The 22425-nt window shown below is 46.4% G+C and overlaps 1 protein-coding gene across 2 annotated transcripts in view; it reads right to left on the reverse strand.

Annotated features, from left to right (window-relative positions):
* Window positions 1–20635: 20635 nt before the first annotated feature.
* SPPL3 (signal peptide peptidase like 3) overlaps window positions 20636–22425 on the reverse strand; it is a 139937-nt gene continuing 138147 nt past the window's right edge. For both annotated transcript variants that reach the window (XM_054442719.2, XM_054442720.2), the window contains exon 11: window positions 20636–21909. In XM_054442719.2, the coding sequence (XP_054298694.1) occupies window positions 21838–21909 (72 nt within the window). In that variant the 3' untranslated portion in view covers window positions 20636–21837. The remainder of the gene's footprint in view (window positions 21910–22425) is intronic.

Below are 22425 nucleotides of genomic sequence, written 5' to 3' on the forward strand. Positions count from 1 at the left end.
CTCGATATGTTGCCCAGGCTGGTCTCGAACTCCCGACCTCCAACCATCCTCCTGCCTTGGCCTCCCCAAATGTTAGGATTACAGGCGTGAGCCACTGCACCCGGCCTAACCCCAAGGTCAACACCGGCGAAGGAGGCTGCATTTCACCTCACTGCCTCCTCCCTCCCAGTTGCCCCTGAGGAAGCAAGGCCCACAGAAATGCCAGAATTGCTGCTTCCCCATTAGGTGTGGAGAAACAGATGTGAAAATGCGCCTCGCCGCGGTGGCTCACGCCTGTAATCCCAGCACTTTGGGAGGCCGAGATGGGCAGATCACAAGGTCAGCAGATCGAGACCATCCTGGCTAACACGGTGAAACCTCGTCTCTACCAAAAATACAAAAAATTAGCTGGGCATGGTGGCGAGTGCCTGTAGTCCCAGCTACTTGGGAGGCTGAGACAGGAGAATGGCGTGAACCCGGAAGGTGGAGCTTGCAGTGAGCCGAGGTCATGCCACTGCACTGCAGCCTGGGTGACAGAGCAAGACTCTGTCTCAAAAAAAAAAAAAAAGAAAATGTGCCTCGCAGACCTCCAATGGCAAGGAGCATGACTGACCAGGTGTCCACGCTGCTGAGCTTTGAAATCCATCTTGCAGGCCAGGCGTGGTGGCTCACTCTTGTAATCCTAGCACTTTGGGAGGCTGAGGTGGGCGGATCGCCTGAGGTAAGGAGTTCGAGACCAGCCTGACCAATGTGGAGAAACCCCGTCTCTGCTAAAAAAAAAAAAAAAAAAATACAAAATTTAGCTAGGCATGGTGGCGCATGCCTGTAATCCCAGCTACTCGGGAGGCTGAGGCAGGAGAATCACTTGAACCTGGAGGCGGAGGCTGCAGTGAACAGAGATCTTGCCATTGCACTCCAGCCTGGGCAGCAAGAGCGAAACTCCATCTCAAAAAAAAAAAAAGAAATCCACCTTGCGTTTGTGCTGAGGCCACACCTCCCACAGGGCCCTCCCCACCAAGGAGGCAGCGCAGCAAAAGCACGAAGGCAGGTCTCACAGCCAGCGCTGGCCGGGGGATTCCTGACAGCTCTGTTTTCCATTTTTTGTTTGGTTTTGCTTTTTTTTTTTTTTTTTTGAGATAGTCTCACTCTGTCCCCCGGACTAGAGTGCAGTGGTGCGATCTTGGCTCACTGCCTCCCAGGTTCAAGTGACTCGGCCTCAGCCTCCCGAGTAGCTGGGATTATAGGCGCCCGCCACCACGCCTGGCTAATTTTTGTATTTTTAGTAGAGACAGAGTTTTACCATGTTGGCCAGGCTGGTCTTGAACTCCTGACCTCAAGTGATCTGCCCGCCTTGGCTTCCCAAAGTGCTGGGATTACAGGCATAAGCCATATATATATATATATATATATGTATATATATATATATATATATATATATACACATATATATATATACACACATATATATATATACACATATATATATATACACACATATATATATATATATACACATATATATATATATATACATATATATATATATATTTTTTTTTTTGAGATGGAGTTTCGCTCCTGTTGCCCAGGCTGGAGTGCAATGGTTCGATCTCAGCTCACTGCAACCTCCACCTCCTGGGTTCAAGCAATCCTCCTGCTTCAGCATCCCAAATAGCTGGGATTACAGGCATGCACCACCACGCCTGGCTAATTTTGTATTTTTAGTAGAGACAAGGTTTCTCCATGTTGTTCAGGCTGGCCTTGAACTCCCAACCTCAGGCCATCTGCCAGCCTTGACCTCCCAAAGTGCTGGGATTACAGGCATGAGTCACTGTGCCCGGCCTCAAATTCATATATTTTTAAAAAGCATAAATGGGCCAGCACTTTGGGAGGTTGAGGTCAGTGTATCACTTGAGGCCAGGAGTTCAAGACCAGCCTGGGCAACATAGCAAGGCTCCATCTTAAAAAAAAAACAAAAAAAAAACCAAACATAAATACTAAAAGAGTCCAAGAAAGTGAGACAGGTGAGTCAGGGGACTCATGTTTTTGGTACAAGATTTTAATACAATTTGATTTTTGTGTATTTTATATTTAATACACAAAATGAAAACATGGCATATCAAAACCTATCATACTCAGCCTGGCGCGGTGGTTCATGCCTGTAATTCCAGCACTTTGAGAGGCTGAGGTGGGAGGATCACGAGGTCAAGAGATTGAGACCAGCCTGGCCAACATGGTGAAACCCTGTCTCTACTAAAAATACAAAAATTAGCTGGGCATGGTGGCATGTGCCTGTAATCCCAGCTACTCAGGAGGCTGAGGCAGGAGAGTCACTTGAACCCAGGAGGCGGAGGTTGCAGTGAGCCGAGATTGCACCACTGTACTCCAGCCTGGGGGACAGAGCGAGACTCTGTCTCAAAAAAGTTTGTAGTCAAGACTTCATAATGTATTCATTGTATTATGTGAATTTCAAATGCAAACAAAACTAATCTGTGGTGACTGAAATTAGAACAGTGGTTACCTTGGGGGCCACTGACAAGACGCATAAGAGAAGCTTGCTGGGTGCTGGAAAGCTTTTATATTCTGATCCGAGTGGTGGTGGTTCAGGCATAGTCATATGGAAAGGTTCTCGAATGCTGTACACTTAAAATAGGTGGACATCAATGGTTCCAGCTCAGTATTTTTTTTTTTTTTAATGAAAAAAAAAACAAAAAAAACAAAAACCACGGTATCTGGCCCAGATGGCTCTATTGAGAGTTCTAAAAGAGGCAAGAGGAAAGGCCAAGGGTTTCCACAGTCTGCGTTTCTGTTGCGAGCAGGCCTGGCTTATTCAGTCTTTGCTGCTCTCTGGGAGTGCCTGGAGCCATGGCACTGACCTGGGACAAGCTGAGAAGGAAACTCTTGAAGGTACACGTAGTTAATGATGAATGTTAATCTGTAGGCCTGGGACACTGGGGCAGGATGAGCAGCCTGTCAGACGTCAGAATGTTTAACATCAAGATTTAGGATGTGCGGCCAGGCGCGGTGGCTCACGCCTGTAATCCCAGCACTTTGGGAGGCCGAGGTGGGCGGATCACGAGGTCAGGAGATCGAGACCATCCTGGCTAACATGGTGAAACCCTGTCTCTACTAAAAAAAAAAAAAAAAACAAAAAATTAGCCGGGCGTGGTGGCGGGCGCCTGTAGTCCCAGCTACTCAGGGTGGGGGGCTGAGGCAGGAGAATGGCGTGAACCCGGGAGGCGGAGCTTCAGTGAGCCAAGATCGCGCCACTGTACTCCAGCCTGGGGGGACAGAGAGAGACTCCATCTCAAACAAACAAACAAACAAAAAAAAACCGGATGTGCGTCTGGCCTCTGTTTTGGAGTGCTGTGTTTTGGTACCATGGCTGGTCATGTGGCAGGAAAGTGCCTATGTGAGCATCTTCTTCTCAGAACAACGGGTTTTGAGACCTGGGTGAGTTTCCCTGGGCAGAGACATCTCACATCTCTGTGGTTCACACCTGGAAAGAAAACATACCGTGCAACCTGCTCTCGGCCTCCCTGGACTTTGTCTATGTGTATCTTTCTCTCTGGTCCCGTGGTGTATCCTTCGCTTAGTGAACGTTAGCTGTGGTATAACCTCATCAGGTCATGTGAATCCTTCTAGTTAATAACTGAAGTAGGAAGGGGTCCCGATTCATCCGCCATAGCCTCCAGCTCTGCCTCACTCAGGTCTGCTGTGCTCCCCTCTACATTTGCTCACAACCGCCTTCTCTCCCTAGAATTTTCTTCTGATCTTTAGTTCCCTGAATCAATATGCTTTCCTTTAATCTCTGTAGCACTCAGGGTTTGGCTAAGGCAGGAAGCCAACAACCTATATGCTAGTTCACCACCTTGGGGCAAACCAGAAGTCACCCACTATTAAAAAATTTGTTTATTGCTGACATATTTTGTTTTTATTTCTTGTTTATCTGGTTATGTTGAAGAACTTCGTTAGTTCTTTCAATAGATTATCCACTCAGGCCGGGCATGGTGGCTCACGCCTGTAATCCCAGCACTTTGGGAGGCCCAGGTGGGTAGATTACCTGAGGTCAGGAGTTCGAGACCAGCCTGGCCAACATGGTGAAACCCTGTCTCTACAAAAATACAAAAATTAGCGCGGTGGCTCATGCCTATAATCCCAGCACTTTGGAAGGCCAAAGCAGGCAGATCACCTGAGGTCGGGAATTTGAGACCAGCCTGACCAACATGGAGAAACCCCATCTCTACTAAAAATACAAAATTAGCCAGTCATGGTGGTGCATGCCTGTGATCCCAGCTACTTGGTAAGCTGAGGCAGGATAATCGCTTGAACCCGGGAGGCAGAGATTACGGTGAGCCGAGATCACACCATTGCTCTCCAGCCTGGGCAACAAGAGCGAAATTCTCTCTCAAAAAAAAAAAAAAAAAGAATGTTCACTTGGAAAAACTAAAACAATTGTCCCTCCACATAACCCTTAGGCATTGCTCTTCTCTCTCTGCCACATTATTCTAGGTGGATGGTGAGCTGCCCGTTACCACTGAAGGACAGAGAAATAAAGGACACAATTGATGGGTTTTCCTTGGAGTGAAGTCAACAGAGAGATCATAGACAAGGAGAAGATGCCTCCAATGTCTAAAACCAACAGGAATTAGCAACATGTAGACTATAAGAATGTTCTGCTAGCCAACAAGACAGGAAACTCAGGTGGGCGTGGTGGCTCACGCCTGTAATCCCAACACTTTAGGAGGCCAAGGTGGGTGGATCACTTGAGGTCAGGAGTTCGAGACCAGCCTGGCCAACATGGTGAAACCCCGTCTCTACTAAAAATACAAAAATTATCTGGGCGTGGTGGTGCACGCCTGTAATCCCAGCTACTTGGGAGGCTGAGGCTGGAGAATCACTTGAACCTGGGAGGCGGAGGGTGCAGTGGAATGGTGTGGTGCCACTGCACTCCAGCCTGGGTGACAGAGCAAGACTCTGTCTCAAAAAAAAAAGGCTTTTTTTTTTTTACACTCTTCAATACCAAGGCTCTCTGGTGCTCATGCTTAGCTGTGAACTGCTTGTGCACAGTTCTCAGTGTCTCACTTGCTGCAGGTAGAGCATCAGGACGATTTAGCAGTGAGCAGCCACCTCAGCAGTTTCCCTGGCATTGTCCCACCTCCACCCTGGATAGCCTTCAAATTCTGCATCATCACAGCTGCCACAGCATTCCCTCCTTCAGGACATTCCCCAGGTCACCACTGATCAGACTTTTAGCAATGGAGCCACCACGTTGGGCTGGGATCCATTTATGCCACCTATTGACCAGGACTATGTCCTCTTCCCCCGTTGGGCAGTTGGTGAGACCATTCCCATCCCTATCTTACCTCCTGTTTCCTCAGACCACTCCTGGTTCCACTTGTGGTGGTCTGGGTCTTTGGAGAAACAGACACCAAGATGAAATTGAACATGTAAGAATGTAGGAGACATGCTTCTGGGAGAAACCACAGGGAGGAGCTAGAGGAGGCTGGGGGAGCGTCAGACCCCAAGTGAAGGAGAGAGGGTTGGGTGGAACATCCTGGACTGACGAACAGTGTGAGGAAGGTTCAGCAAAGCCATGGAGATTCTCCAGCCAAATTCAGCCATCAGAGGAGTCGCAGGCACAGCTCTCCCTTAGGATCCTTGTTGCACTTGGTAACTAACCCAGAGCAACTTGTGGGAGGGATGACCTTGGTCCAAACTTGAGCATGGGTTTTAGAGGACAGCAGCAGAGGTCCTTGGCCAAGTATGGTTCCCTGTGCTTGGAGATCTGAGATCTGAGAGGTGCATTTATTTTCATGGCTACCATACTTACATCTTTTTTTTTTTTTTTTTTTGAGAGGGAGTCTTACTGTCACCCAGGCTGGAGTTCAGTGGGGCGATCTCAGCTCACTGCAACCTCCACCACCCAGGTTCAAGTGATTCTCCTGCCTCAGCCTCCTGAGTAGCTGGGATTACAGGCACCCACCACCATGCCCAGCTGATTTTTGTATTTTTAGTAGAGACAGGGTTTTGCCATGTTGGCCAGGCTGTTCTTGAACTCCCGACTTCAAGTGATCCGCCTGCCTTGGTGTCCCAAAGTGTGGGGATTACAGGTGTGAGCCACTGCACCTGGCCTATACTTACATCTTCATATCAATCTGGACTCACTACACTGGCTTAGACCCAGTGTCATTCTGGACCTTTTCGTGTTTCCTATGTTACAGTCCTTGAATCCTGGATCTTTTTTGTCTTATTACCTAGTTTTGGTGGAGTATTTCCTTTAGTGGCTTTCTGAGAAAAGGTGCATGGAAGGCATTTTAAAAAGATACTGCATATCTTAAATATTTTTATTCTAATTTTTATCAAGCCCTTGGTAATTTGTCAGGGTGAAGAATTCTAGTTTGGAAATTCTATTTCTTCAGAGTTTTGAAGGCATCAATTTTCTTTTAGTGTCCAGTGTTGCTATTTAGAAGTCTAAAGCTATTCTGATTCTTGAGTCTTTGCAGGTGATCTGAATTTTCTCTCTGAAAGTGGTAGCATCCTCTCCTTGTCTCTGGTGTTCTGAGGTTTCAAGGTTATGTGCCTTGATGTGGGTCATTTTTCATTCATTTAGCTGGGCACCTGGTGGGTCTTTCCATCTAGAGATTCATGTTTTTTCCTCCACATTCTTTAATTCTTGGAAATATTACATTATTTCTTTGATAATTTGATTCACTTTTTTTTTTTTTTTTTTTTGAGACAGGCTCTTGCTCTGTTGTCCGCACTGGAGTGCAGTGGTACAATTATGGCTCACTGCAGCCTCGGGCTCCTGGGCTCAAGCAATCCTCCCACCTCAGCCTCCCGAGTAGCTGGGATTACAGGCATTTGCCACCAGACCTGGCCAATTTTTTTTTATTTTTAGTAGAAACGGGGTCTTGCTATGTTGCCAGGCTGGTCTCAAACTCCTGGGCTCAAGTGATCCTCCCATCTTGGCCTCCCAAAGTGCTGGGATTATGGTGTGAGCCACTGTACCCAGCTTGATTCACTCTTTTTTTTGGTTTGCTTTCTAAATTCCTAGAAGTGTGATGTTGTACTTTCTTGGTCAAACCTCTAATTTTCTTTTCTCTCCTATTTTCCTTCTTTGTCACTCCTATGTTTGAGCAGGTCATCAATTTTATTTTTCTATTCTTATTTGTTTGTTCAAAAATGTGTATTGAGCACTTATTCTAGGTGCTGGAGATACAGCAGAGAAAAAGACAAAGCCCTTGCTTTTTTTGTTTCTTTTTTCTTTTTTGAGATGAGGCCTTGCTCTGTCACCCAGGCTGGAGTGCAGTGGCATGATCGTAGCTCACTGCAGCCTCAAAGTGCTGGACTCAAGTGATCCTCTGCCTCAGCCTCTCACGTAGCTGGGACTACAGGTGCACACCACCACACTCAGCTAATTTTTTTAAATTTCAATTTTATTTATTTTTTTAAGATGGAGTTTTGCTCTTGTTCCCCACGCTGGCGTGCAATGGCACAATATCGGCTCACTGCAACCTCTGCCTCCTGGGATCAAGTGATTCTCCTGCCTTAGCCTCCCTAGTAGCTGGGATTACAGGCACCCAGTACCATGCCCAGCTAATTTTTTGTATTTTTAGTAGAGACGGGGTTTCACTATGTTGGCCAGGCTGGTTCAAACCCCTGACCTCAGACGATCCACCCGCCTCAGCCTCCCAAAGTGCTGGGATTACAGGCGTGAGTCACTGCACCTGGCCTTTTAACAATTTTTAGTAGAGATGGAGGTCTCACTGTGTTGCCCAGGATGATCTCAAACTCCTGAGCTCAAGTGATCCTCCTGTAACCCCAAAGTGCTGGGGTTATAGGGATGAGCCACTATGCCTGAACCCTTGTTGATTTTGGATTCCAGTTTTTTTTTTTCTTTAAGCAACAGGTTCTCACTCTGTCATTCAGGCTGGAGTGTAGTGACGTGATCATTGCTCACTGTAGCCTCCAATTCCTGGGCTCAAGAGGTCCTCCTGCCTCAGCCTCTCTGTAGCTGAGACTACAGGTGGCGCCACCGTGACCCACTTATTTATTTTGTAGAGACGGGGTCTTGCTATGTTGCCCAAGCTGGTCTCATACTCCTAGCCTCAAGGGATCCTCCCTCCTTGGCCTCCCAGATACTGAGATGATAGGCATGGGCCACTGCGCCTGGAAGTTTCTTGTTTTCATAATTCTTCCCAGTCACACTGTGAGGTAGTGAGAGAAGGTGGTCAGTTGTTTTTACTTTTCTGAATATGAGGCCTTGTGAGAATCGAATACATGGTCCGTTTCCATCAAGAGTCCATGAGAACTGAAAAGGTTATGTCTTGTATGATGGTAGAGATTAATAAAATTGAACTAATGTTGACAATTTGATTCTGATTCATTCATTCATATTGCAGCAGCTACTATATCTAAGATACTGCGCAAGCCATTGGGAGAAATAGTGGGTGAGCAGAAACAATTCCTTTTTTCACAGTCCTTGCAGGCAAGCTAGTGGTGGTGATGCTAGTGGCAGACACTAATCACATTGCAGCCTCAATGGGATGCGTGTAACGCAGGAGAGGAGCAGAGTTCTAGGCGAGACTAAAATAGAGGAACTTGAGTTGGAATGCTGGGTCACAAAAGGCTTCCCTGACCAGGTGACAGCTGAGCTGAGATTTGAGGGATGAGTTGGCATGAATGAGACAAAGAGCCTAGAGATGGACAGCCCAGGCCTGGGAAATGGCTTGTGCAGATGCCCTGTGGTGGGAGAGAGCATGGTCTTCAAGGAATGGAGAAATGGCTGGAGGACAGAGCGGGAACACGGTGTGAGATGAGCTGGAGAGGCAGACAGCCATATCGGGTACAGTCCTATGGGTCACATAGATTTCTGCCTTGTCCTGGAAATGACAAGGAAGCCTTTGGCCCATTTGACTCAGACAGATGGTGTACAAATGTTTTTGTTTGTTTGTTTGTTTTTACAGAGTCTTGCTCTGTCACCCAAGCTAGAATGCAGTGGCACAGTCATAGCTCTCTGCAACCTCAAACTTCTGGCCTCAAGTGATCCTCCTGTCTCAGCCTCCCAAAGCACTGGGATTACAGGCATGAGCCACCACACCTGGTCTGAAAATATTTGTGTTGAGGCCAGGTGCAGTGGCTTATGCCTGTAATCCCAGCACTTTAGGAGGCCAAGGCGGGTGGGTCATCTGAGGTCAGGAGTTTGAGACCAGCCTGGCCAATGTGGTGAAACCCGGCCTCTACCAAAATACAAAAAATTATCCAGGTGTGGTGGTGCATGCCTGTAGTCCCAGCTACTTGGGAGGTTGAGGCAGGAGAATCGCTTGAACCCAGGAGGCGGAGGGTGCAGTGAGCTGAGATTGCACCATTGCACTCCGGCCTGGGCGATGAGTGAAACTCTGTCTCAAAAAAAAAAAAAAATTGTTTTGAAAAGATCCCCCCTGGCTGTGGTGTGCAGAGCAGTGAGGAGGTGTGGAAAGAGGAGGCTGGTCAGAGTGGAGAGTTAGGAGGCTCCTGTAATGATCCGAGAGAGATGATGGTATCTTGGATCTGGGTGGAGACAGAGGAGATGGAGAGAAATGGATGGATCCCTGGAATGGCAGGCAGGTTAAATGGACAAGAGACAGTGATTCATTTCCTGGCCATGGGGATGGATGGAGGGAGAAGGGCTCTGACCTGTCCAGCTGGATGAATGGTGGTATCACTCCGGAAGAAAAGGGAGAACTTCGTTAGTGGTGCTGGGGAGAACAGATGATCGATCTGTCTTAGGCACTATGAGCTTTTTCTCTCTATACACATTCTTTTTCTACTTTCATTGTCAGAGACTGAAAGAAATTGTGTTATTCTTCAATTACATTTTTATTTCTATCGATTTCTTGTGTTGCAGTTTTGCTTATGTAGTTTGATGGTAAGGGTTTATAACAATGTTACATTTTGAAGATTTTAATTTTTAATTCTTGAATAAAAATATTGTTATGCATTCAAAATTATAGGCAGCCTCTATGACTCCCAATTCCCTCTCCAAAGGTAACCTTGGTTTCTAGCTTAGGATGGATAAGAAAATATACAGTATGGGTTATGACCCTCATCTTTATTCATTTTATTCCTGAATAACAATCTGTACACATACACATTTTGTTCAGTTAATGACAATTTTGGTTGTTTCTTCTTTTTGGTTATTGATACTGCTGTGCACATGTATGTATAAGTTTTTAGTAGATACAGATTTTTAATTCTTGTAAACTATAACTATGAATGAAACTGCTAGATCATATGGTAACTATGGTACCTTTGGTGGAACTGTGAAGCCGTTTTCCAAAGCAGCAGCACCATTTTATAATCCCATCAGCAATGGTGTTTTTTTTTTAAAATTTTTATTTATTTATTTATTTATTGAGATGAAGTCTCATTCTGTCGCCCTGGAGTATGGTGGCGCGATCTTGGCTCACTGCAACTTCCACCTCCCGGGTTCAAGCGAGTCTCGTGCCTCAGCCTCCCTAGTAGCTGGGATTACAGGTGCCTGCCACCACTCCTGGCTAATGTTTGTATTTTTTAGTAGAGACGGGCTTTCGCCATGTTGGCCAGGCTGCTCTCAAACCCCTGGCCTCAAGTGGTCTGCCCACCCGGCCTCCCAAAGTGCTAGGATTATAGGTGTGAGCCACCCTGCCCGACCCCAACAACGTTATGAGGGCTCCATTTTCTGTACATCTTTGCTAACTCTTGTTATTGTCTTTAAAAAATTTTTGTTGTCATCCTAGTGGGTGTGAAGTGATATCTCACTGTGGTTTTGATTTGCATTTCTCTAACGGTGCTGAACATCCATTTCCTGTGCTTATTGGTCATTTGTGTGTGTGTGTGTGTGTGTGTATATTATATATATTATATATGCATTACATATATTATATATGTAATATATATTTTATATATATTATATATTTTATATATACTATATATTTTATATATATTATATATTATATATATATTATATATTATATATATATATTATATATATATATTTTTTTTTGAGATGGAGTCTGGCATTGTTGCCAGGCTGGAGTGCTGTGGCGCCATCTCAGCTCACTGCAACCTCTGACTCCCTGGTTCAAGTGATTCTCCTGCCTCAGCCTCCCGAGTAGCTGGGATTACAGGCACGCACCACCACACCCAGCTAATTTTTGTATTTTTAGTAGAGACGGGGTTTCACCAGGTTGGCCAGGATGGTCTCGATCTCCTGACCTCGTGATCTGCCCACCTCAGCTTCCCAAAGTGCTGGGATTACAGGTGTGAGCCACTGCACCCAGCCCATTTGTATATCTTTTTTGGAGAAATTTCTATTAGTATCTTTTGCCCATTTAAATAACTGGATTGTCTTTTTTATTGTTGAGTTGTAAGAATTCTTTATATATTCTGAATACTAAATCCTTATCAGATATATGATTTACAAATACTTCCTCCCAATTTTTGGGTTGTCTTTTTTTTTTTTTTTGAGACAGAGTCTTGCTCTGTCGCCTAGCCAGGATTGCAGTGATGACTATAGTTCACTGCACTCTCAAACCCCTGGGCTCAAGCCATCCTCCCTCAGCCTCTCAAGTAGCTAGGACTACAGGTGCATGCCACCATACTCAGCTAATTTTTTTGTAGTTTTTGTAGAGATTGGTTCTGTGTTGCCCAGGCTGGTCTTAAACTCCTGAGCTCAAGCAGTCCTCCTGTCTTGGCCTCCCAAAGTGTTGGGATTACAGCCATGAGCCACTGCACCTGGCCCTCACTTTCATTCTTGAAGGATATTGTCACTGGATATAGAATTCTGGGTTGACACATTTTACTTTTTTTAAAGGTGTCATTCCATTGTCCTCTAGTCTCCATGATTTCTGATGAGAATTTTGCTGGAATTCATATAAATCTATTGTTGTTCCCCTATACAGTGTGTCATTTTTTTTTCTTGTTGCTTTCAAGACTTTCTATGTTTAGTTTTCAGACTACGAAGTCCCTGGGTGTGATGTTCCTTTATTTATTTTGCTTGAGATTTGCCATGTTTCTTGACTCTTTCCCCAGATTTGGTCATTTTTTTTTAAAACCTTTCTGCCTCATTCTCTGTTCTCTCATTCTGTGACTCCAACTATATATACGTTAGACTGCTTGACACCGTTCACAGGTAACTGAGGCTCTGACCATTTTTTCTCTATCTTTTCTGTTTTTTAGATCGGATATTTCAGGGTTTGAGAAACTGGCCACAGGTGGAATCTGTTTATTCTCATTTACAGTGGCTGCTTGCTTCCACAACAGTATGATGGCAGAAATGAGTAGTTATAAAGGTGATTTTTGACCCACAAAGCTAAAAATATTATCTGACCCTTCACAGGTTTACTAATCCTGGCTCTATTGCAAGTTTAATGATTCTTTAAACTGTCTATGTGCTGTTAATCCTATCTAGTGAATTTACTTCATATGTTGTATTTTTAAGTTCTAGAATTTTTATTTGGTTCTTTTTGTCACGATTTATCTGCTGACAATTCCTATTTGCTCATTATGAGCTTATTTTCCTTTACATCCTGGAGCATGGTTATAATTACTTTAAACATCTTGAATGTCAATTCCAACATGTCAGTCATATCAGAGTCAGTTTCTATCAATTGATTCTTGAGCATGGATCACATTTTCTTGTTCATATGTATAGCAGTTTTGAATTATATAATTGCAGAAATTCTGGTGAAGATTTTTTTTTTTTTTTTTTTTTTTTTTTTTTACAGCAGGCATTTAATGGCTGAACTCAAGATTTAAAACTTTGATTCCAGCCAGGGACAGTGGCTCATGCCTGTAATCCTAGCACTTTGGGAGGCCAAGGCGAAAGGATGGCTTGAGGCCAGGAGTTTGAGACCAGTCTGGGCAACACAGCAAGACCCCATCTCTACAGATAAAAACCTTCCAAGTAGTTGGTGGTGTGTGCCTGTAGTCCCAGCTATTAATACTTGGGAGGCTGAGTTGAGAGGATTGCTTGAGCTTAGGAGATCAAGGCTGCAGTGAGCTACGATTGTACCACTGCACTGCAGTGTGGGTGACAGACACAGACCTTGTCTCAAATTTAAGAAAAGGAAGGCGGCCGAGCGCAGTGGCTCAACGCCTGTAATCCCAGCACTTTGGGAGGTGGAGGCAGAGGCGGCTGGATCACGAGGTCAGGAGATCGAGACCATCCTGGCTAACACGGTGAAACCCCGTCTTTAATGAAAAAAAATACAAAAAATTAACCGGGCATGGTGGCGGGCACCTGTAGTCCCAGCTACTCTGGAGGCTGAGGCAGGAGAATGGCATGAACCTGGGAGGCAGAGGTTGCAGTGAGCCGAGATCACGCCACTGCACTCCAGCCTGGGTGACAGAGCGAGACTCCGTCTCAAAAAAAAAAAAAAAAAAAAAAAGGAAGGCAAAACACAAACAAAAAAACCCTTTGATCCTCCTCTGGTGGGCAGCAGCTGAAATTTGTCTTTATTTCTTTTGGCCTTAGCTGGGCTGTTTATAGAGTCTGCCCTTTATGTATTTCAGAAATCAGATTTAGGCAGGGCTTATACATTGTATTTTCTGTATTTCATGTATATTTTAAAGTTGTTTTTAGCCAGAGGATTGGTTTGAATAACAGCCCAGTATTACTGGGGATCGGAACAGCAGCTGACAGTTGTTTTTATGTTTTTATGGCTTGTTTTAATATCAGCAATGGGTTGGGTGTGGTGGCTCATGCCTGTAATCCCAGCACTTTGGGAGGCAGGAAGATTGCTTGAGCTCAAGAGTATGAGGTTGCAGTAAGCTATGGCTGCACCGGTGCATTCCAGCCTAGGCAACAGAGTAATACCCTGTCTTAAAAAAAAAAAAAAATCAGCAATAGGGTAGTCATAATTTTAACAATGAAATCCAGTTGCTTTGAATGCCTCAAAGATTCCAGTTTGAGCCTGGCTTGCTAGGAGGCATGCATCCTGGTCCCCTCCTCCTAGGGACTCCTAGTTTGTGTGAGATGATACCCTCTCGTGAGTGAGTAATGGTCAACACTGCTGCAGCATTATTGGAGAGGAAGGTGTCGGCAAGCCCCCTCTGGACAGCAGCTGGGTCAGCCCAGGGCTAGGCAGCCAAAACCCCAGCTCTTTCCTGCCACCTACTAGGGTTGGTGGATCTCCATCTCCAATACAACGCTGTTTGCATGGTCCTTACAGAAACTCCCCACAGTTCTGTATGTATGCTAAACAAGTCGTGTCTACAAAACCTGGCTGTGATTATTTTCTCATAATCTGGGCAATGAGCTCAGTCTCTGGAAGCAGGAAGATCTGGGGCAAATTACCTGCCATTGAAACTTTGGGTGCATAAAATGGATGATAAAATCTGCCGTTATATAATGAGACTGAAGATCTGAGATGACAGGCCACCATTCTGGCCCACAGCATGGAACACGATCTGCAGTTAGGGAGACCCAGGCAGACGCTGTTGCAAGAATCTTTATTTGCTACAGGCAGTGGATGGATTTAAATGTATTTAGAACTAAGAGTAGGCCCTCGAGCCATCAGTGTTTATGCCTTACCTGTATTTTCTGGGGTGGAGATCGTTTCCAATCCTGGGATAAGGATGGAATATAATGATTAGGGACAGTGTTTAGAGCTTATTCTGCCACTTAGCAATTGGTGACCTTGGGGTCTTGGCGAGTTCCTTTGTGACAATGGTGACAGTAATAGCACCTGCCTTTATTAAAAAGCTCTTGGGAGGCATGACTGACACCCGGTGTGTGGCCATCATTGGCTGGGGCTCTCTCCAGCAGATCTCCCCAGATCTGCTTTGACACCCCAGGCCTCTGAGCTTTCTTTAGGTCATGAGTATGTCCCTTCTCCTTGCTTCATGTTCTCCTCAAATGAAGCCTGGCAACTGTGTCCTTGGCCAAATGATCAAGAGGGATGTGGGACAGGACAGAGCTGAGGACAAAGCCCGGGCTCATCCCTTCAAGGTAGCATCGGCTCCTTCATCAGCTCCTTTTGGGGAGGGTCATGGGTCATCCCACCAGTTATTCATCTGCTTCATCAGATGGTGCCTCAGCCCTGATTCCTTCACTGTGTCCTGGACGACTGAGAATTTTCCAAATGCGTGGCTGGAATCTCCTCTTACACTCTCTCTAGTCTGGCTACTGTCCCTCTCCTATTCAGTGAACTGACGTGAGCCAAGTGGCTTAGAATGACACTGTTTTATTTTAACACAGGATAGGAGTTTGGCCCATGAGTCTTTTTTTTTTTTTGAGACGGAGTGTCGCTCTGTCTCCCAGGCTAGAGTGCAGTGGTACGATCTCAGCTCACTGCAACCTTCACCTCCCGGGTTCAAGCGATTCTCCTGCCTCAGCCTCCCGAGTAGCTGGGATTACAGCCATATGCCATCACACCCAGCTAATTTTGTATTTTTAGTAGAGACAGGGTTTCTCCATGTTGGTCAGGCTGGTCTCGAACTCCCGACCTCAGGTGATCCACCCACCTCGGCCTCCCAAAGTGCTGGGATTACAGGTGTAAGCCACCGAGCCCAGCCCTGGACCATGAGTCTTTTGTTCCAAGGGTGTTCAAGAAAAACCTAAAGATTTATCAACTAATACAGGCCCACAAAAGACTGACAGAATGGGAGCTTCACAGTGTAGTAAACTTTTCCCTCAAAACAAGCATTAAGACTTTAAAGTACACTGAAGTTAAAGAGGGTACATGTAGTGTTTATTATGGGAAAAAAAAAGTATAGAAAAATAAAAACGTCAACACTGGTTTGTGTGCAGAATCTGGGTAGAGGTTGGTCTTCTTGGCCTTAAGAAGCCAAAATGAGGAACTGCATGGGCAGGGTCACCCACCATCCCCCTCTGTGTATGGAGCTTTGTGTCAAGCCTTTCAGTGTGTAGAAGAAAATTTCAAGACCCTAGGTTGGGGAAATCACCCCTCAGCAGAGGGGAGAGAACCAGTATTCCTAATGATGAACTGGGAGCTGTGGTGGTTTGAATAATGACAGCGTACAGATCTAATGATTCTAACCGTATTCCAACTCTCTGAGCATTGTGTGTGAAATAGATGAGAACACAGTAAACCAGAAGAGCGCCTCATATTTACTCAATACTTTCTATGAGGCACCTTCATCCCCATTTCAGATGAAGCAGCTCAGACTCAGGGGGCTCCGTCCCTAACCAGAGCCCCATGGTGGCTGTGGGGGATGCGCGCTGACAAACGCCTTCACATTCAGAGCACCACGGAGAGGTCTTCCTCCTGCCTCTCACCGTCCAGGTCATCTCGCATACTCTGCAAGGCCTTACATCACTGAAGACTGTTTTTTTTGGCTTTAGCTGCTCTATTGGCTAGAACAACTCTTCTTTCCCAATTTCTTCTGTTATCTGTTTTGGCAATTCATTGTTCAGGTTAAGAAGTGTGGAGTCACTGTGGAGTCCCCAACCCCTGCATCCAATCTGGTAGCAAGTTCTGTTCTTCGCATCACCCTAGTCCAGGCCACGGCCCCTCTCACAGCGACTGCCCCAGACAGAACGCCTACACTCAATGGGGGAGGGCCGCGGGAAGTGCCAGGAGGCACAAGGGAAGGAGGAAAGGTGGGGCCGGGGCTCCTGGCCAGATGGCGGTCTTGGGGAGGGCGGCGCTGCATTCTACCCGCCGTCAAGCCGGCAAGGCCATGACTCATCCGTGCGATGCTTCGTCATCTTAGTTCCTCCCTGCACTGGCAAGCCCTCAGCCTCTTTTTCTGAAATTGGTTTCTGCCTTCCCCGGGGAGCTGGCACAGGATGTGTTACTGTCTACCTGGGGAGAAAAACCCCATCAAGGCACGACAGCAACCGAAAGTGTGAGGAAATTCAATCTCCAGTGGCAAAGGCTCAAACACAAAAGCTAGAAGCTCACGTGGTGGCTACACTCCAGCAGCTCCAGGTGGGCAGAGTGAAAGGTGGCAGCAGAAGGCTGACAGGTGGTCCGCCTGGAGCGAGGCTCTCTGGTGAGACAGATCAACTGGTGTCGGGATCCCGGGGCTGGATTGCTTGTCTTCAGACATTTGGTTGAATGCAGTGACCGTCGTGCTGTCCCTGTCTCTGTCCTTCCTGTGGACACCCACTTCCTGTCTCCCATTCCTCACAAGCGCAGGCCTGCTGCCCACTGCTTGGCGGCTTCCCCACTCCCAGTCTCTCAAGTCCTGCTTCGTCTGCCTAAATGGTTCCCATTCCTCTATCATCTTTGGATCTGGTGAGAATCCCAGGCCTCCACGGGGGCTGGAGACAGCTCGTGGGCTCAGCTATTTTGGAACCTTCGGAGCCTCTGTTCGCCTGCAGACAGGTGGCATGTTTTACAGGTTCTACTCAACAGGAAAAAGATGTCTTGGAACTTAAGAGAAAAACAGGTTAGGCAGACTCCAAATGAAAGGAACCAGAAGCGAAGCGGAGTCTGCCGCATGAATTCTTAAGAACTCAGGTTATCTAGGAGCTCTACTGCACGCTAAAGTGCTCCTCCGTAAGTGCTGCAGAGTTAGAATCTTCACAGCCTCCCTGCAGGATGTTTGTATGAATCTTCACAGCCTCCCTGCAGGATGTTTGTATCAAGCACCTGCTAACCACTGGCTCCGTGCAGTAAGACTTCCGAAACCTGTAGTGAAGAAAGATCAATGCGCTCGGGGCTGTAGACTTTCGCTTGTCTTCAGACATTTGGTTGAATGCAGGCCTGTGTCCACCAGGAGCACTGGGCTTCTCCTATGCCAACTTGCTTCTCAGCCTTCTCTTCGTTGGCACATCCCGTCCAGTGATACAGGATCCCCAGCCCAAGCCTCTGCTATTTACAGCAAGGCCCAGTGTTACGGACAGAAGGCTGTGGATTCTACTCTTGAACGCACTGTGGCATCCCTGCGTGACCATGTGTGGGAATGGCTGCCACAGCCCCTCCCCACAAGCCAAGCATGCTAAAGCAAGCCCTGCACAGACCGCAGGAGTAGGGGGTCAGGATGTCTGGTTTTGTTCACTGGGGGGCCCAGTGCCTCAAGCTTCACTGAAACATGACTGATTGCCTCTAACGGACAGGAAAGGGCTCTGGATTCCAAGGGAAAGGCTGAGGAGGAAACAGATGATGGCTGGAGCGGGAAGAGTTTTGTGATGGGAGAGGCTCTGCGCATGAGACAGTTGGAATCTGAACCTGCAGAAATTTGAGTTTAGAGTTTTGCAGATAGAAAGCACCCTATACATTGCAGGGAATAGGAATAATTTCTGCATTAAAAAGTCTTACCTGGTTTATCCCTTCCAGAAAGAGGAAGAAGCTTGAGTTGGATGACTCGATCTGCAGTGCTTCAGCTGACACGTGTTAGCAGCCATTGTTCTAGAAATGATTTCACTGTTGGAAACTGCTGAAGAAATGTGATTCGGTGAAGTGGGGGAGGCTGTCCCGGCCACTGTGCACTGAAGACCAGAAGGAGACCGAGATGGCTTCCTTCTGAGCCTGTACTGCTGACATAGCTCTGTAGAGAAGGGGGTTGTATAAATGATGTCCCTAAGCCATGTACTCCCATGTATAGACACGACTGCTGCATTCCCAGGCTCTGACGTAAACGCTAGGCTTTACAAAACAGAAACGTACACACAACATGGGATCTGGTGAGTAGTAACGTGAGAGCTGCTAAGCAGACACAGCAGGTTCTATTTTTAACTTGATTGGCAAAATGGAACTCTATTCCCCTCCACCCTCACAGAGAACGAGTACTTTTGTTTTTCTTGTGGGTGACCTAACTTACCTGTTTACCCAAGGCCTGTGAGCCTGCTACAAAAGTAATTCAGACAGTAGCTTAGTCCCAAGCCACCCTGGTTTGAACCATTCCTATGCGGGGAGCTGTCACTGTCACATTCAGAAAGGGTATGCACTGTAATGACAGCAATGGAACACACTAGGCTTTGGACGGACTTTACTGTCGTATCTTCATTAGCTCAAATTAGAAAAAAGAGTTATTAAAAAGCGGGAGTTCTGGTAACAGTCTCTTTGTGAGGAAAAAGGACTTCAGATCAGTGAGGAAGGAGTCTGCTGAAATTTCATGAACATGCCATGCCTAATGCAGCAGACTTCCTAGAAAACCCCTAAACCATGGTATTTGAGAAAACAGAATAAGAGGCGGACCTAAGTGTATCAGGCAGCGGGGAGCAAACAGGGACTGGAAGGGAAGTCTAATGTGTGCTTTAACTGCAGCCCACCCACTCAACCCTCCGAGACAAGCAGAGTATTTGCTGTTTCTCTGCCAAAGTTTTAAGGGAATGTTTTAAGGGCTTTGAAGATTAGCAACTGGAATCCAGGGTACATTCACAGCCCTGTGTGGGTGTTTCCCCCCAAAACCTGCACAGAAGTGAGAATGACAAAATAATGATGTTCCTTCTGTCTGGAATTTAATTTAATTTTCTTATGAAAACAAAGACAGAAAAATTAAAATGACCCACTGCCAGGATAACATTTCTTCTTTTTTTTTTTTTGAGACGGAGTCTCACCCTGTCGCCCAGACTTTAAAGTGCCGTGGCGCAATCTCTGCTCACTACAACCTCTGCCTTCCGAGTTCAAGCGATTCTTCTGCCTCAGCCTCCCAATAGCTGGGATTACAGGCGCCTGCCATCATGCCCAGCTAATTTTTGTATTTTTAGTAGAGACGGGGTTTCACCATGTTAACCAGGCTGGTCTCGAGCTCCCGACCTTGTGATCTACCTGCCTCGGCCCCCCAAAGTGGTGGGATTACAGGCATGAGGGATAACGTTATTTCTACCCATCACTGGCACTTGCCCTTAATCCGAGTCATTTTGGAGCCCCTCCCTGTCCCTGGGCCTGTTAATTAGCTATATGCATCCTCGAGGGCTGAGAAGGAAGGGAGAGTCCGCAAGTGGATTTTTAGTCTTCACCCAATGCAGAGGCAGTTTTGAGTTCTGTGGACAGCAGAAGCTTCAGTTCTTTGATGTATCTATGACTGGGCCAGAGCTGCAGGTGACCAGGTCTGGGGACAGACACGGTCTTCCCATCAGTCTTCCAGAACAGGGAGGCGATGGCTGGGAGCTCTGTTTGGTACCAACAACCAAAGTGAAGATTATGTGACAAAGGCTACAAAGGAGTCATTTATTAAAAACAAAACCCCAGAAACCCCTCAGCAGGATCTGATGACAACAACAGAGGCATCCAACACCCTGATTGCTTCAGACTCTGTTGACAACAGGATGGGTGCCCCCTGTGAGCTCGATCCACAGTGACTTCAAGCCACAGTGACACAGCACACTAGTTCATTACACAGGTCAAGACAGAGGCAGCCACTGGGGCGGGGACCCTTGGGGAGAGGCTGGGACTCAGGGCTCTTCTCCAGCCTTTGTTGTCAGGCATCCTCATGCCAACCGCAGGCTTCTCTTTGCCTCTGAACAATGGGCACCTTCTTACCAGGCAGGGGCTGCTTAGGTAAAGGTCAGCAGACCTAACACTAGTTACTCCCAGAAATCTGGGCTTGCGGCAGAGACCACAGCACAGGGCCAGGCTCTCAGGACAGAGCAGCTGGTTCTTTCCCCAGTTCCTGGAATTTAGGGCCCATCTCAGAGGGGCATTTGACATGTGTCCCCAACACCCGGTTGTCACCACAGGTAAACCAAGACTATAATCACAACAGCAAGGACAGGATTGTGTTGCTTTTTTCCTTTTTTTTTTTTTTTTTTCTTAAAGGAGTGAGGGCATGGAAAATATACAGCACACCAATGAAACAAAATGTCAAAAAAAAAATACAAAAAAATAGAAAATAGAAAAATGTATTTACAAGTAGTACATTACTATGATGAGAAAGCACAAAGACACCTGCTGCTATAATACATGCATTGGCTTGAGAAGAAACTACGGAACACCCTGCGAGGGAGAAGCCTAGAAAAGAAAGAAAGGGCCAAAAGGTTTGAACTCTTCATCCCTAATTTGCTACACTGATCAAAACCAAGGGCGGGCTCCTAAAGTTCATGAGTCTATCAATCAGCACAAATGCTCTACTGGTTTGTAACTGCGGGGTCAGTCGTGAAGGGGAAGGACAGCAGCTTATCCATATACAAGGAAGCCACAGGAAACTGCTCGACATGCTCAAAACGACAGCAAGCCCCTGTCAGCTACACAGCGTGATCTTAGCAGGATTTCATTTTTGTTTATTCATATATATCTATGTGTGTGTGTATATATATATATGTACGTATGTATAAAAACCGTGCCCTTGTTCACTGCCAACACATCTGGGTGGACATGAACTCACTACAACAAATTCTTATGCGGATGTTGTAAGAAGTCACTCAATGTCTGTGGATTTAATAAGTCACTTCACACCACAGAAAATATTTAATAAATCCAAAAAAAGGAAAGAAGAATATAATGACAGAAGAGCTTCTGTCTCAGTTCTCTGAAACTGAGTCCCCCATAGGAAACTGGTCCCAAAGTTCTCGAGGGGTCACTGAAGAAACTTCGGTTTACTAATTTTTTTCATCCTTTTAGTGTTCAAAAGTTCTAGAAAGACTCCTCGCTGTTTTCAGTTTTTAAACAGTCAAATCTCCATCTCCCCCACAAGGTAACAGTCTGGTGCAGATCCATAAAAACGTGAAAGGAAGGCGCGCCGGGGAGAGGCCTGTCCCTCTTGGAAGGGGCCCCACCTCTACATCCGCAGGAAGAGAAGGAACCAAACATGGCTCCAGCACCTCTCTCCTACAAACGAGCTCCCTTTAAATGCCAAATCCAGTCACACGGCAGTTCCTTAAACACAGGTACATTTCTGAGTACCAGGCCAGCTCTAAGAGGAAACAAACCATGAGTGGAGAGAAAAGGACTATGATGGCCATCTGGTCACTTTCCACGTGATCCATCATACTTCCAGGAACCGGGAGCTGCTGGACTTGGAGTGGAAAGGCTCAGACCACATCCGCCGGAGGTCGCCCTGGGAAACGAGGGACTTTCTAAGTTACAGATTTAAACACGAGGCACACACGGCTGTCTGATTCTTAAAAAAAAAAAAAATTTTTTTTTTCCCCCGCCAGATATGAAGTCTTCCTATATTGGCCAGGCTGGTCTCAAACTCCTGGGCTCGGGCAATTCTCCTGCCTCGACCTTCCAAAGTGCTAGGATTACAGGCGTGAGCCGCTGCGCTTGTCCCCTTTCTGATTTTTTTTTTTTTTGAGATGGGTTCTCAGTCACCTAGGCTGAAGTGAGTGCAGTGGCGAGATCTCAGCTCACTGCAACCTCCAACTCCTGGGTTCAAGCAATTTTCTTGCCTCAGCTTCCTGAGTAGCTGGGATTACAGGCACTCACCACCATGCCCAGCTCATTTTTGTGTTTTTAGTACAGACAGGGTTTCACCATATTGGCCAGGCTGGTCCTGAACTCTTGACCCGCCTGCCTCAGCCTCCCAAAGTGTTGGGGTAACAGGCGTGAGCCACCATGCGCACTGCCCCCT

This window comes from Pongo pygmaeus, chromosome 10 (genome assembly GCF_028885625.2).
Source record: "Pongo pygmaeus isolate AG05252 chromosome 10, NHGRI_mPonPyg2-v2.0_pri, whole genome shotgun sequence".
NCBI classification, from domain to species: Eukaryota; Metazoa; Chordata; class Mammalia; order Primates; family Hominidae; genus Pongo; species Pongo pygmaeus.